The sequence below is a fragment of the Chenopodium quinoa genome, unplaced genomic scaffold (genome assembly GCF_001683475.1).
Source record: "Chenopodium quinoa cultivar QQ74 unplaced genomic scaffold, ASM168347v1, whole genome shotgun sequence".
NCBI classification, from domain to species: Eukaryota; Viridiplantae; Streptophyta; class Magnoliopsida; order Caryophyllales; family Amaranthaceae; genus Chenopodium; species Chenopodium quinoa.
In genome coordinates this window covers 1,048,456-1,064,222 of record NW_018742879.1, presented here as the reverse complement: position 1 = coordinate 1,064,222, position 15,767 = coordinate 1,048,456, and the positions used below count along the sequence as shown (strand labels likewise).

General features: G+C 36.6%; 3 protein-coding genes and 1 long non-coding RNA gene across 4 annotated transcripts; 2 read left to right on the top strand and 2 right to left on the bottom strand.

Annotated features, from left to right (window-relative positions):
• Positions 1-332: 332 nt before the first annotated feature.
• On the bottom strand, positions 333-1,914 carry LOC110726379. Its single transcript, XR_002512362.1, has 3 exons — positions 1,571-1,914; positions 1,387-1,472; positions 333-900 (listed from the first exon to the last, which is right to left on the bottom strand). It is a non-coding gene; the product is annotated as an uncharacterized LOC110726379 (long non-coding RNA).
• Positions 1,915-1,995: 81 nt separating this feature from the next.
• Positions 1,996-8,517, top strand: LOC110726376. Its single transcript, XM_021905851.1, has 9 exons — positions 1,996-2,460; positions 3,175-3,378; positions 4,049-4,106; positions 4,275-4,337; positions 5,236-5,311; positions 6,774-6,889; positions 7,057-7,146; positions 7,228-7,359; positions 7,876-8,517. Exons 1-9 carry the CDS (start codon positions 2,096-2,098, stop codon positions 8,008-8,010), a joined length of 1,239 nt encoding a protein of 412 aa, XP_021761543.1. The 5' UTR covers positions 1,996-2,095; the 3' UTR covers positions 8,011-8,517.
• A 600-nt stretch (positions 8,518-9,117) lies between these two features.
• LOC110726377 (SNAP25 homologous protein SNAP33-like) lies at positions 9,118-14,225 on the top strand. The gene is made up of 6 exons (XM_021905852.1): positions 9,118-9,664; positions 10,563-11,167; positions 12,873-12,966; positions 13,041-13,171; positions 13,514-13,611; positions 13,787-14,225. Exons 2-6 carry the CDS (start codon positions 10,637-10,639, stop codon positions 13,884-13,886), a joined length of 954 nt encoding a protein of 317 aa, XP_021761544.1. The 5' UTR covers positions 9,118-9,664; positions 10,563-10,636; the 3' UTR covers positions 13,887-14,225.
• Positions 14,226-14,344: 119 nt separating this feature from the next.
• Positions 14,345-15,271, bottom strand: LOC110726378 (protein bcn92-like). Its single transcript, XM_021905853.1, has one exon. It carries the CDS (start codon positions 14,940-14,942, stop codon positions 14,544-14,546), a length of 399 nt encoding a protein of 132 aa, XP_021761545.1. The 5' UTR covers positions 14,943-15,271; the 3' UTR covers positions 14,345-14,543.
• Between the last annotated feature and the right edge of the window lie 496 nt (positions 15,272-15,767).

Genomic DNA, 15,767 nt, shown 5'->3' with positions numbered 1-15,767 from the left:
TCACGGAAACACGTCCGTGCTGCATCATCTGCACGGACGTGCAATATTTGGCACGTCCGTGCAGGCCTTGGCAGAAAGATGGGTTCAGGTCTGCACTCCTGCACGGACGTGCAACATCTTGCACGGCCGTGCAGGGTCTTCTGGGCCCTTTTCTTCGTGTTTTCTTCTACGATGCTCTTTTACTTGAATTCTTTCCATCATTTCCTTGCTTCTAACCTCGGTTTGGTAACCATGGGCTTCATTTGGTCGTCTTTGGACCTAAAATCTCAACAAAAACACTAACAACCCGTGAAGCATAGGATACACAAAAATTGCATAATAATAGGGTAAAAGTGAACCAAAACACAAATTTGTTCAGGTAAACTAGGTTCAAATACGCCCTAAAACCGCATAAAATAGCAAGTTATCAGTCGCAAGCCAATAAGCCAACTCCCTCGGAAGCTACGTGTCAACTAATGCATACAACCCAGCAAATCCCATCTCCTTCACTATCTTCCTTTTTTTTCTTCTGCAGAATCCATTAATAACTATACCGAAACTCTCCACGCGACAATTAACATTTTCAAGCTGATTAGAAAATACATAAGAAATTACTGATTTTTTTTTTAAATACAACTACCAAGGCATTTTACCCTTTTCAGCTCCTCCTCGCATCTGTGAATGACTTTGCCTAGTTGCTTCATCTTACCACTCTCACTAAGTGTATTTTAACCTACACATACAACCTTAAATAAAATTCACCTCCTCCACAATGCCAAACCAATTACAACATACCCATCAAAAGTAATTCAGAACTCACCCTATACACGACATCATCAAGTTTAATTTTTTACCCACCTTCGGCAAATCCCTCCCACCAGAATCATCATCAACATAAGACTCAACAAATTCATCATAGTCCTGCATTTCCAATTCACATATCTATTACAATCACATTAAGCTAACAACTAGTGTGGGCGAATCCTTAACAAATTCAAATCACCATGTTCACACAATAACATATCAAATCACTAATAAATTTGACTCAAACAATTTGCATGCTTCACTAATTCACAAGCTTCAGCAATGAACAATTTTCACTAAAACTAACATGCTTCACCAACTTATCACCAACTAAGTTCAAAACCACACAGATATTGGCTCGATGTCATTCCTATCAATTTAGGGTTTCCCCCGTCAATTTAGATCATGCAAACTACCAATTCAGATTGATTTATGGATTGAGGGATCAACATAATTAGGGTTTTCGCCTAATTAGATCATGCAAACTACCAATTTATATTCTGGGATTTGAGGGACAACATACAAGCACTGGAATTATTAATTACTAATAGCTTTTGATTTCAATGGAAACATTTCACAATTACTTTATTTAGCATCGCTAACCTTATTAGCTGAACCACTCGCCACATGTCCACCTCTTCTTCCACCCCTTCAACCGCCCCTTCCACCACCTTTTCTACTTCTACCACCTGCAACCGAAAATAAATTAACAAAACCTTAAATTCGTATATCAATTCCTGTTTATTAATAATTTTAACAAACCCCTAATTTCGTATATCAATTTTACCTGACATCGCAACTGTTGATTCCTTCAACCGCTCGCTCAAATCCAATTGTTGACGCGCTCGACTATGATTCCTTTGCCGCTCCAGACCACACTCCTTCGTCGCTACAGAAATTGAAAGAGTTGTTTCAATGAATTTCGTACACTTCACTAAGTTTAAGCTTGGTTTTGCGCAAGACTTTTGAAAAGTTTTCCGACAAGATTACCAGTGACTTTTTTTTAGAGAGAGAAAAATGAAGAGTTTTTACAACGGTAAAATCTAGAGAGAGGATATCTACTTATTTGTTTTTACATTCAGTAACATTATCCAGTTACTGTGACAACTTGAAGAGAAAATTACTGTACTGTCCCTGATATTGGACACATGTGTCTATATTGGGTAGCGGTCCATCACGGCTCCCCAGATAACTAACTAATACTAGTATACTACGTACACTACCACTCTACCAGTAGTATAACTCGATTAACAGCACAAAATTTCAAGAAACTCTTTCTAATCGAACTTCCAAGGTCGAACAAATCCCACCAATGGCAACACAATTAATCTCTCCCTTTAAATCAACCTTATCCCCAATTTTTACAACCCCGGAAAATTCATCAGCCCCCTTTTCATGGAAATTAAACCCAATTTATAATCCACCCCACAAATTTTCTGCACCTAAGCTGATTTCTGGTGGTGGGTTTTTGAAGAGAGAAAGAAGCAAAATCAGCTTCAGAACCAACTCTTCTTCTTCTTCTTCATCTACATCATTTGGTAACTTTGATAAGAAAAATGGGAGTATTATGGTTGATACTTGCTTGGTAATTCCTCCTCCAAATTATAAGAAGCCTCGTGCAATTATTAAGTTTCTTGGTGGAGCTTTTATTGGGAAGGTTTCTCATGTCACTTACAGGTTTGATTTCTGTTACTATGGATTTATTTTTGGAGTTTTCATCATCAAATTCTATTTAATTGGATATTAGCATTTGGGCATTTGATGGTGATTTATGTTGTTCATGGAGTTTTAATGGATCAGCAATTTGGAATAGAGTTTAAAATAGGGAGACATCTAAGGCAGTGATGTAGATTGGATTTGATTCGAAAGCTCGGATTTTGTCCTCAGGTTTGGCAAACTAAACTAGTTGACATTCGTTCTCTAGGATGCGTTCTATTCACTTGATTTTTATTTATATGAACTTATTAGCTCTTATTAGAACTTATTTTAGTTATAAATTAAACTTGGGTAGCCCTAATTAACCCTTATCTGAACTTATCTAAACTTATTTTTCATAAACTTATCTTATCTAAACTTAGTAACCCCTATTTGAACTTATCTGAACTTATTAACCCTGAAATAAGTGGAAATAAGGTGGACATAACAAGGCCTCAGTGTACATGATTGCTCATATTCTTGTGTGTGTGTGTGTTTGGGGGGGGGGGTGTTTTCCTTTATTTTCAGCTGTTTAGTTGATCTATGTAAGGAGTTGTTTGCGTTATACATGTGTAAGTGGCATTTGGGACTTTGATTTTTGGATTTAATTTTGTGAATTTATTGTTTTTGTTGCTAGAGAGAGAAAGCTTGGATACTGAGTGTTACTGTTCTTTGTGATTTTTGTTTTTGTTTCAGCTATTTAATTGAGTTATTGGCGAAGGAAGGGTATCTTGTTGTGCTAGTTCCTTATAATGTGACATTCAATCATGAAGATGCAGCTAAGCAGGTTTATGAGAGGTTTAATGCCTGCTTGGATATCCTTCTCACTTCTGGATTGTCAGAAGCGAAACTTGAAGCTTCCCAGCTTGTTGGCCTTCCTATTTTCTCTGTCGGCCACAGGTCGGTTTTAGCTTTTATAGTTCTTCAGCCTTGTGCTCATGCTTTGCTTATTGATTGACATTTGCAAAGTTACCGCTTCTGGCATAGGATGATAGGAACATGCCACTAGTCCTCGGTTAAATAACAATCTTTTCTTTCTTTGTGATTCTGGAAGTTGTGATCTCAACAAAATTTTGAGCAATCTAGTTTCAGCTTGTTACCAAACATGGATATATGGTTTCCTAGATAGCGGTGGATGTGGTGTTGGTGTATTTTTATATCATTATGTCCACACTCATCCTTTGGTTTCTTGTTCTGTAACTGTCAGTAGATGAAGGATTATGTCGTGTTTCTGTGATTGATCGATTGTTTTGGCCTTCAGTCTGATGAACATATAACTTTTTACCATTAGAGTTGAATGCTATGCGTTGATACCTTTAATCAGTATACTTCTGTCAACCTATTGGAGACTGGGAATGTTTCAATCATTGAATTTGCCAGTTAACCAAATGATGCCTGTGCCAGAAAATTAGGTTGAATTAGACACTTGTTGGATACTAATGCTATATCATTCTCACTACATTTCCAGAGATTGTTGACCATAGTTAAATTGGTGGCTTCTTGACTTGCTGCTGGTAAAAAAAAAATATTCTTCTCCACTGATCACTTATTTTCTTTAAATGCCCTGCAGCAATGGAGCACTTCTCCAAGTTCTGACAGGAAGCTACTTTTTTGACAAACTACCAAAGGTTACTTCCTTTCTTACCTTCTTATTTTCTGCAGGAGTTTGGCATATTTGAGCAGGAATTTTGATTTCACAAACTTGTAGCATGTAGGGAAAAGAAAGTTGTAAATTATAATCTGTATTAACTTCAGCATTTTGCACAATGTGACGAAGTATGTATGTCTTGTGGAAGGCTAATGCCATAGTTTCGTTCAACAACCGGTCAGCAACAGAGGCAGTGCCATACTTTGAGCAGGTAATAGTTTTGCTAACTCATACTTTGTACTTCGTATCTCAGTATCATTTAGAATTTATAATACAGCTGAATATTCTTAGTTTCCATTTGCTTTTGTCTAGCTAGAGTATCAGCTGCTCTTAGGGATCAGGTACTTATGTAAAGCTCTTTGATTTCCCCAATCCCCACAGTATAATCTATGCTAATAATAACCAAGTCAAAATTTTCTATGCAAACTCTTGTGCTTGAATGCTTTCTATATTTGTAACCGGATTCTAGGTCTTTGGATTAGGGATTAGGCTTCTTCACATGTGATAAATAGTTGCTGCCAGGGTTGCTTGGTTGATCCTCAGTGATGATACTGTTCACATCACTAAATTGCAGATCTAAAAGCCAATTGAGACTCTGTTATACTGCAAAACCATGGATGTTAAGCCTTTTGGGTACTCAGTTACTATTGTTTAATGTGTCGAAGGTCTACACTCGCTTTATCCCTTTCAATTTGTTTTTCTTGTCATTATCATATTATTCCAATGATGATCATTATGACTTGGAATCTAGTGAAATATTGTTTGTGACTTCTGACAATGAAGCAGCATTTGAAATAAAGAATTAGCTTTTGGCCTTCTACGTCAAGGAATAATTACTCATGTTTTGGAATTTAGTGATAATTGATAACCAATATCAAGCTCATGTCTGTAAGTCTGCTCTATTTGACCTCATATGTTGTATTTTGTAGACAAGCAGATTTTTGCCCCTTTTTTTTTAAAGACTTTCATGGAACTGTACCTGATTGTCCTTGTATGTTTCACAATCTGGTGTAGTGTTGCATGCATGGCATAGTAGGGAATAACACGAGCTTTCCACCTTTGGTAGTTAATATGCTCTCTTGATGGAACTTGTGGTATTTATTTTGCAGTTGGGCCCTTTGATGAGTCAGGTTATGCCAATGGTGGAAACGACTCCAATGTTTTCAATGGCTGCTAGTGTATCAGGTAGTATTAATAATTTCTTCTGGACTTCATATGCAATATTTTTGTAGATTTGGAAACATGCTAGTTCAACTTTTTTATTCTGTAAGTGATAGCTATATCCTCCCAGGCTCTGTCTCTGATCATCTATGACAGCAAACTAGGATTTGATCTTGCATTTGCACCTTATGGACTGTACTTCTTAATACATTAACAAGATTTAATATTACGATATATAGGGAATTCCACTTAGCTAAATAACATGTAAATTTTGTTTATTACTACTGTCTGTATGCTATTGTGATAGGTTCAACTTGATACTGGTGTCTTGCATTCGCATTTAGACGATATGTTGCTTTGGCCCAATGAAGATGAAGATTAGCTAATTCTACTTAATAGTATTTGATGTGTAGACTATTTGAATGAGGGACCCTTCTTGAAGACATGGTGGGTTCTCGGCCCATATCTGAATCCATTTAAATTATGAAACAGGACAGTAACTAGGCATGGTGGGTTCACTTTTGGTTCATGTAGCCGACCCCACTTATGGAATTATGGCTTTGATTGATTGATTGACTGTAACTAGGTCATTATTACAGTTGAAATGTTACAACTTACATGAACACCTCTATGATTTAGTGTTTTACAAAGTTTGCCGGCTTTTGGCAAAACCAAAGAGTGTTTATATCTTGTCCAATTTGTCTTGGAACTTCATGCCCAATCAACTTTGAACAGGACATTTCAGACTACTGAACAGCCCTCAATTTGACTAGTTGGATACTAGAAATGTGACACTGTAGGCATAATCACAATTGATTTGGCTTGTATGTAGAATTGTAGAAATCCTGTAAAGCTGGAAAAGGCATTGAAAAACTTATTGCATGGGGTGCTCCTGTAGCACTTTCTAATAAATGTTTGTCAGAGAAGTTGCTTATTAATATGATCGTTTTCAGACATAATTAACTTCATGTGTTTTGCTGCTACCTTAATGCCATGAAATTTTCAAGGTATTTTGGTCTATCAGTCTATGGATCAGCCTTAACGAGTATTATAACCACTTGGACTATGACTATGACTATGACTTGAAGGACTATCCTGGTCATGGATTCAGCCTTTACATGGAACTTTTGAGCTACCTTTGGTCCATTAAATCAGCCTCATTGAGCACAAGTACACTGAGTACCACTTGAAAAATTTATCAGTATGTTCATGACTGCAAGGATTATCTTTGTTGTGGGACTGATTTTCTCCACTTAGTTATGGTACTAGTTATGTTTTAGATATTTGATGCCCCATCCTCATAACATTTCTCACAAGTATTTCAGGCCATAACGGCTATCTTTTCTCTTGATCTTGTAATCCTTTTTGCACTTTGCTGTTATTCTGTTTATTTGAAGTAGTTAGCACTTAGCACAAAGTCAATTAAGAGTCTGAGGTTTCTTATTAAGGATTGTTATTTATATTCCATTTCTTTTTATTGATATAGGAGATGCATGGAAGGCGTTACTAGATGGAGCTGGAGCAGTAGTAGCTCAGACTGATACCGAGTTGTTTTCTTCAGTTACTCAATTTGTTGATCAATTGCCATCGGTGCTAAATGAGGTATTCATCATGATTGAAGTATGCATTTTGTTTAAATCATTAATCATCTGCAGGTTCCATTCCTCTTATATTTAAATTGGTTTCAGAATACCAGAATACTATTCCATTACAAATTTTGGTATTCCAGATCCAAGATTTTGCTTCCTAATTTTGCATGATCTGATCAGGTTAGACAGGGAGTGTCAGAGTTCAAGCCAACACCTGCAGAAAATCGTGAACGTTGCAAAAGTTCATACAACGTCCCACACACATTACTGGTAGGTTAAGGTTCCCATGTCATCTTTAAAACGCATAAATTTGTCATTTACAATTTTACATTCCAGTAGTGTCCATCTCAGGTGAAGTTTAGTTTTGATACTATTGACGAGACTGATCTCCTCGAAGAGACTCTGAAGCCACGTGTTAACTCCATTGGTGGTACACTTCAGAAGCTCCAACTAAGTGGTAACCACCTTACACCATGCATACAGGTAATATTCAATATTCATTTAAAGTTCAAGTTTCTTCACAGTTCAAATGACTTTGGGAAGAGCACATAAACTTTTATTTGCTTCTCTAGAAATTATCCATGGTGAGTGGTGACCCTGAACTATGGCCAAAAGCCAGACCAACACTAACTTGTTTGCATTCTCCATAATACGTCCTAATTCGAAAAATCAAAGTTATGTCAACTTTAATATTTGAGTTGAGAATTACTTTGGAGAATGTCAAATTAGTCGGTTAATTTGGAAAATGGCCTATGTAGTACAGTGTTACCAGGGCTTCCCTTTCACAAAAAAAAAAATAAAAAAATTATGAAGATTTCTTGTTAAGAAGGGCAAAGATTAATGAAGCTAAACATGGAATGAACTCAAAGATAACTATCTGTAACTTTTGCTGACTACTGATTGAAATTGACAATAAGCTCCTCGAGTCTTTAAATGTCATCACTTTTGAGTTGGGATAGCTCGTCTGAAAACTACTTAATTGGATATTGTCATCCTCAGGATCCAAAATGGCAAGTGGGTGACCTCTACACACCGGTAGATGCTATCGCTCAAGGCCTAAAAACTGCTTCATTGAATGATACCAAAGTTCTCGCCCAAACCATAACCAATTGGTTCAAGCGTTTTGAAGAATAATACGATCAAGGCTTGCAGTGAATTATGTCCTGCATATTACAACATGATCTCATTGCAGAGAAGGAAAGTGTGATGAGTGCAGTTTTATTCGTTAGATGCAGGATGATTTGTGCCTTTGACTTCAGTGGCTTATGGTCCACTGTCAGTTAATATGGCGCTGTATTCACTGAAAAGGAACGAGGTTGATTATCTGGAAGGATAAATAAGATGCCTGGGAAGTTTGTAACTTGTAAGCATACATAATATACAAAAAATCATTGTGTTCTAGTAGATGGAAGCTTAGCCATCGTTTATCAAGTCAATATAATCCTGCTTGACTTGGTAATGATCAAAGTCAGGGGAAAAAAAAAAAAAAAAATCTTAAATAAGCATGCAACTTGGTTTTGGAAGGATGAGGGATTCATACCCAAGGATGTTAGGAGTTTTTTTTATTTAATTTGTATATATGTTAATAGTTGGGAAATAATTGAACTTACTTATAATTAATTTAAGTTTTCTTGTTAAATATATTATTAAATAGTAAGTCAAAGCCCAAAACATCATGTTAAATGCACATCCAAATCCATGACGAGGATGTTCACATTTTATAATCCGCGTTCATTGTCAATATCTTGACATCAAATGATAGGGAGAGAATCGAGCAAGAGATACATTAGATAGAAAATAGGAGAGAAAAATTTTCGCCAACATTTTCTTTTTCAATTTGATGTTCACACCACAAACACGCTCCACAATGAAGTACAATTGAGCTTGGAAAGTTGGAGTATAATTTTTTGCATAACTGAAAAATTGTAAATCATCCGCCCTCAGTTACTCTCTCTTACCTTTTTTTTTTTTTTAATTTTTTTTATTTATGCACAATATTTACACATTCCTCACTTATTTTCGAACTCACCCAATTTGTTTATTTTACGAGTACCTCTTTGACTTCGTATACCTTTTTATCTTACACGTTTACACCCACTCAACCTTTTCAAACTTTTATAAAAACTAATGTATACTAGAAGAGTCAATTCGAATGACCGAGTTGGGTGTATTTCCGGCTTGAGTCATACTAATTCATTATGCCAATGCAAGTCAAAATTAGGATCAGATCACTTTCAAATCCCGTCGAATTGATTTTTGCTACCTCTAATGAATACATTATATATTAAACAAATCGAACACATAACAAAGGCACCATCCGTTTATCATTTCTTTTAGCTTATTTTTTCAAACATTTTTAACCCAACATGTAAACAAAAATTAAAAACATAAAATAAAAAACAAAAAATAAAAATTAAAAAAATTGGACACGCTCTTAGTCTTATTTGACATTGTCCAACTAAAATAAATGGATTAAGTTTAGTTTAGTCCGCCCAAAAAAGGAGGCCCCAATCTTCAAATATTTGATTTGTTCAACCAAACTATTTTAATCAAAAAATCAAACTACCCCAATTTTCCACAGTACGTTTGAAGAAAGAAGAAGCCGTGTTCTTAAAATAACGGGCAATTTCTTCCTTGCTTCCTGCATTTTTCACTCTAATTTTCTCTCCCCTTCCAATTTTTCTTCATTATTAAACCTTCCCTTAATCCCTTCTTTCTATTTTCTTAATCCCCAATTAATTTTCCTCCAATTTTTCACTTACCCATTTTATTTCTTACAAGTTTTCAGGTACTTTTATACGAATTATTTCTTTAATTTTTTGCTCGAGTTCATATTTTCTTGATTATGTTGGTTGAATGAGTAACTAAAGTGATGTGATTTACTTTTTAAGTCTTGATTTTTTCTGGGTATTTGCAATTCTTCATTTTTGTTTCTGGGTTTTTCTGCTGTTGTCGATCTCTTAGCTTGTAAATAAGCAGCATGATGTTATGATGGAAGTAATTGAAGTTTACTGCTTTGATTTTCGACTTTTGATTGAATTTTTCGATTTCAAATTAAAGTTTAAATCAAATGTTTGATCGTATTGGTTACTGAGTGCTGGTCATTGTATTGAAGTGCTTTTTATATTTCGAATTTAGATTGAACTCATCTCAATTTTTGGGTAATTTACTTTTCTTGGATGTATGTTGAGTATGATTTGGAAATATATGACATGTTTATAATACTTCTTATTTTATATAGCGTTGGATTTATAGTACACCCGGGTGTATAATGAAAATTGTCGAAATTGTTGATGTAATGAATTGATTTTTGCCCTTAATTGAAGTGTAAGTTTCATTATTTGTGTTTTTTCTTGCTTTGTAAGTTGTTAGCTTGGGTCTTTGTAAGTCAATGGAATCTAGAGAATTTTCAAATTAAAGTTAAAAGGGATCCCTTTTATGTCTACCTTTCTTGAATGTTTTTATATTCTGATCCAATTGAGATCTTGTCTTGGCCAAGTTTAAGGGTTTATTGATTCTTCTTTTTGAAATTGCAGTACGGAGTATTAATTCACTAGATTCTATTTTAAGATGTTTGTGTTTTGTATTTCGGGTTGAGTGATTGATTTGTCATGTTTATTGTATGGTTATTCCATCTTATGAAGTTTTCTGCTGCTTATTCATTTTGGTATTGGGATGATTTGCAGAAACTTTGTACAGGCCTTGTGTAACCAGATTTGTGCCATTTAGCAGTTTTTCTAGGCATCATACATTTTCGACAATGATTGGTATTAAGAACTCGCCATTACATAGGTTTGCTAAGCCTAGCTCTGCTGGCCGGAAAGCTCCTAGTGATGCGAGCTATAACCCTTTTGATTCTGATGATGAGTCTGATAAGAAGCCACCTACTCAAGGATCCTCTACAAAACAAAATTCTGGAGCATTGAAGAATTTGCCAAATTCCTCAGTGACCAATTCTTCCATGACCAACCCTTTTGATGACGACATTGATGATCGAGAGAAAGAAGTGAGTTCTTCCACCTCTAAATTCTCCTTCACCTATGCACAGAGGAACAAATACAAGAACGATTTTTATGACTCGGGAGGTGTGGATAATCAAAATGTAGAAGAACTAGAAAATTATGCTGTGTACAAATCTGAGGAAACAACCAAGACTGTTGACAATTGTTTGAAGATTGCTGAGGGTATAAGAGATGATGCTACTAAGACATTAGTAACTCTCCATCAGCAAGGTGAACAAATTAGAAGAACTCATGATGAGGCTGTACATATTGACTATGATTTAAGTCGGGTATGACTCTCTTACTTTTGTTCATTACCATTGAGATCGATTGTGTATAGAAGATACCCTGTCTTAAGTAGTAGAAGTTTAGAACATCTAAAATTGTAGCTCTTGGATTTAATTAACATACTTGACACATCATAATATCTCTGTTACCTGTTCATTAGGCCACTGAATATGTAATGTCTATCTGTTTTTAATTAGAAGTTGAAAATCTTGTCATTGATGAATCAGAGGAATATGCTTTGTGATCTTTGTGTCTTGTCCTCCACCCCCCCCCCCTCTTTTTATCTGAATATTAACCTTTTTATAAATACATCTTTGATAAGCTCGCTGCGATTTACGTTTTACCTTGATTTATTTTATTTTATTTTATGGCTAAACTACATGTTCATTGAAGATTTTGAACTGAAAGTGTAAGGCAAAACTTCCAAGGGAACAGTATCCCCCTCCTCACACACACACACACAGACTGTGCAATCACTTGCTCACAACCGCCTATGAACTTTTTTTTTTTTTGGCAAATAGAGATTTATTTACCAAAAAGGGGAAGAAACAATCAGCAACTGCTGAAAACACCAACCCACCAACACCCAAACAATTAATAGGTCTAAGCAAGCCTTTCCTACCCTGAAATAGCAGGAGGAAAGTAGAACATCTACAAGCAGATCTAAACACAATGTCCTTAACCAACCTATCAATACAAATACTACGATTTGTAAAGATTTGCTATTTCTACTCAACCATATACTATAAACTGTTCCGCAATCATAATCTTATAGACTTTAGCAGCAGAAGATATTCTTTTCTCCATCTTAACAGCAATCTGAACCTCAGTTGCCCAGTGAGAAATTGGCCTATGAATATGCTGCAGCTGCAGAACTTTGCTCCAAACCTCAGTTGAAATCGGACAAGCAATAAACAAATGATGAGCAGTCTCAGGCTCCAAATTGCGCAAAGCACACAAACCATCAGTCTGAATACCGAACCACCAAATTGTCCGTAGTAGGCTGTCAATTAAGAATAGCCGTCCACAAAATGAAAAGACTCTTAGGACTAGCTTGTTATTACAAATCAATCTGCACGAAGGAATTTTAACCATATCTCCTCTCAAAGCATTATACATTCTCTTGATAGTATACTTCTGACCAGAAATAAACGCCCCATATCTCCATGCTGTTGCACAACATCTCTGGACCCCCAAATTTTCTTCAACATCCAAGATGTAGCAGCAGGAATAGGCATAAAAGTCCAATCTCTACCCTTGATATAGTAAGCATTACCCCTTTTAACCCGTAGAGCATCTTTCTTGTGAGTCAAGTCCCAAAGTAATTTAATTAATGCAGCCTTATTCCAAAGATGAACATCTTTTACATTCCACCCTCCTGCAACTTTAGGTTTACAAACTGAGTCCCAGGCTATGGCCTATGAAATTAACACATCACATGCTAGTGATTATTAGTCATTATGTTTGACCACTTCCCTTCTCTTTCAAAGATATATCATATAACAATGTACGAGTAATATTGATGCGTTGTAATTCTCTCAAGGTATATGTTTCACTATGAATTGGTGGTTATCTTTTCTGCATAATTTCTTTTGTCATTATATTCATGTATTAGGATTCTAGTTCTTTCTTTCTACTGAAATTTTGGATTATACCATTTCCTTTTGTTTAAGGACCCGTGATTAAATATCTGTTTAATAATTGCAGGGGGAAAAGCTTTTAGGAAGTCTTGGGGGCCTATTTTCTAGGACTTGGAAGCCAAAGAAGACTGCTCCAGTTAAAGGCCCTGTTGTTTTGAGAGGTTTGTTTCATTTCTCGTGTTCTAAAATAAAAGCCGCAGACATAGCTTTGCCTCTTATATCTCTTTCTCAACAGATGATCCTGTTTGGAGCAAGGGTAGCCACTTGGAACAGAGGGAAAGGCTGGGATTGACCTCAGCGTCTAATGGGCATTCAAAGTCGCGGACTCCACCTCCTGAACCCACAAATGCGTTGCAAAAAGTTGAGGTATGTAAGAAAATATTACTCTGAATTTGTTGGGGGCTTTATCAAATGCTTTTAGTCTCACCAAGGAACTTTGTTTTAATATTATATCAACATGTATGTGTTTCTATAGCATATATGCTCTATTCATCCTGATTCAATATTTACATCACATATACTATTTTTAGGATATTCGATACCGGTATGATAGGATTGGTCTAACAATTATGTTGAGGTTATTTTTATTTTTAATTTCCTATATTCCTAATTATTGGGATTGGGACAATGTGATAACTAAAAAACTCCGCCTTTGGCACTTACACTACTTATTGTGTGAATCCTCTTCTGCTATCTTTGCTGTAACAGGTGGAAAAGGTGAAACAAGATGACGGTCTGTCAGACTTAAGCAATCTTCTAGGGGAGCTGAAGGTTATGGCACAGGACATGGGGTCTGAGATTGAGCGGTTAGTCTTACTTTTTTTAACCCTTGCGTATAGCTATTTCCGAACTTGAGATTTGCTGTCAACACTTGCTAATGCTACCCTCTCCAAATGCTTAAGTTTATCACCATTTGTTGTTTTTGCTGCCTTTTGTTTTGTCAAAATCTTTCTAACTCGAGATTTGTTGTATCCATTTCAGGCACAACTCCTCATTGAATGGCCTTGATTATGATGTGGAAATCTTGAACGATAGAGTTAGAGGTGCTACACAACGTGGCCGTCGGTTACTAGGAAAATGATGATCTGGAGTCTCTGCCTGCAGGACGGTAATCCCAACCCAAGAATGGTGCTGTTAAATTTCATTGTTTATTTTTTTTTCGAGGAAATGTTAAATTTCATTGTTAGAACCATGTTATAACTACTTTAATTGTCGGTTGGGACTTAAGGGTACTCGGGCAAGTGATAGTCAAGAGTTGAAGAAAATAGTGAAGAGAAACAGGAGATTTTAACTACCTTGATATTTGTTTATATTTGCACTGGATCAGTATTCGATTTTGCATTAGCTTTCGATTAATGTAAACAATAAATTTCAATCTTTCGGTGACATATTGTATAAATGTACAATATTACTCATATAACTTTTTCTGGGCCTTCATTATAGAGTATTTGTCAAATTTAGCTCTTTAAGAATATATCTGGGATCGAATTGTGTTTACAGTAACCTCAAGTAGCGTTTAGTTAGCTTGATGCTCATTTTGGGATGAATGAAAATTTTGGTTAACTTTGGATTGTTACTAGCAAAAAGCAATTCCTAGTTGATTCTCTATAACATTTCATATTATCATAGATCAAATGATCTTTTACAATGATATTTCTTCGAAAGAAAAGAAAAACCTCGAATATATAGTTTTACATAATAATTTGATAACCTGGTAACCAAGACTATATTCTAAGCATCAATAATACTCCGTATTCATCTTAGCTTGAAGATCATCCGTTTTCAGCTGTTCCTTCATTTCAAGGATAAACTTAACTTTGGGGGTGGAAGGAGTAGATAATGGATTGGCGTTGACTCGTTGAGCAACCTCCAGTTGAGAGACACCATCTGCATAAGCATTGGTGATATGAGCCGGATCAGAGAGAGAGCTGTTCTGTCGGAAACCATCTAAGGTGCGACGTTTGGTGTATTCTCTTATGTTATAGTAAGGGAATTTCTGGGCTGTGCGGAGGAGTGCGCGGAGGAGAGAAACTACCTCTGTCCTTGTTGGGGTGGTGATATGGGTTGCCATGAGATGGACTTGAGGGAGAGAAGTAGAGAAGTAGAAATTAAATATGGTTTGCGTTTGCGTTTGCATTTGGGAATGAAAATAAAAGTGTTAGTTGTAGATGCTTGTTTGTTTGATGTTGCTTAGTGCCAAGTGAGCAATTCAATGCCGCAAATATGAAGTATAAGAGCTTTTTAGGAAGAATTGATGTGTTGAAAGCGAAAAAAGGGCAACAGATGGAGTTCTTAGAGATTTTGATTTTTGAGGTTATAATGAACAAAGTTTTTGGCATACAAAAATCCTTGACATTTGTAAGAAAATCTCATTAATATGATGTGGTTTTTGGTTTTCTAGTCTTCGAATTTTAACTAATATTTGAGAGTAAAATAAACTTTTTTTAAGTGGTAAATTATTGACGCATTATGATATTTAGAGGTGGCCAGTGGGCCGGGTTGGACCCAGCCCACCCTAACTCGCACGGCTGGTGGGTCACGTGGGTCCGACCCGGTTTCAATCCGGCACAGCCCGGCACAGCTCGGATTTAATCCGGGTTGTGTCGTGGGTCCAAAATTTTCGACACAACCCATTTCAACCCAGCTCAGTTTAACCCGTTTGATTCGACCCAAATCGCACAACCCGTTTTGACTCATTTAATTCGACACACCTAGCCCGTGAACCCACCTAACCCGACCCACCTGACACAACCCAGCCCGCACGGCCCACCCGCACGAATGACCCACCCAACCCGCACGAGCCAACCCACCTAACCCGCACGCATGACCCACCCAACCCGCACGCATGACCCACCCAACCCGCACGGCCGGCACAACCCGCACGACCCGCACAACCCGCACGGCCCGCACAGCCCGCACAATTCGCACGACCCGCACGGCCCGCACGGCCTAACATCCATTT

Excerpts from the sequence above, each read along its gene's own strand:
- LOC110726378 (XM_021905853.1), bottom strand. The coding sequence starts at position 14,942 with ATGCAAACGCAAACGCAAACCATATTTAATTTCTACTTCTCTACTTCT.
- LOC110726377 (XM_021905852.1), top strand. The coding sequence starts at position 10,637 with ATGATTGGTATTAAGAACTCGCCATTACATAGGTTTGCTAAGCCTAGC. Across the intron at positions 12,967-13,040 it reads AGGCCCTGTTGTTTTGAGAG|ATGATCCTGTTTGGAGCAAG; the intron begins GTTTGTTTCATT and ends CTTTCTCAACAG. Across the intron at positions 13,172-13,513 it reads ATGCGTTGCAAAAAGTTGAG|GTGGAAAAGGTGAAACAAGA; the intron begins GTATGTAAGAAA and ends TTGCTGTAACAG.
- LOC110726376 (XM_021905851.1), top strand. The coding sequence starts at position 2,096 with ATGGCAACACAATTAATCTCTCCCTTTAAATCAACCTTATCCCCAATT. Across the intron at positions 4,338-5,235 it reads CAGTGCCATACTTTGAGCAG|TTGGGCCCTTTGATGAGTCA; the intron begins GTAATAGTTTTG and ends TTTATTTTGCAG. Across the intron at positions 6,890-7,056 it reads TGCCATCGGTGCTAAATGAG|GTTAGACAGGGAGTGTCAGA; the intron begins GTATTCATCATG and ends TGATCTGATCAG.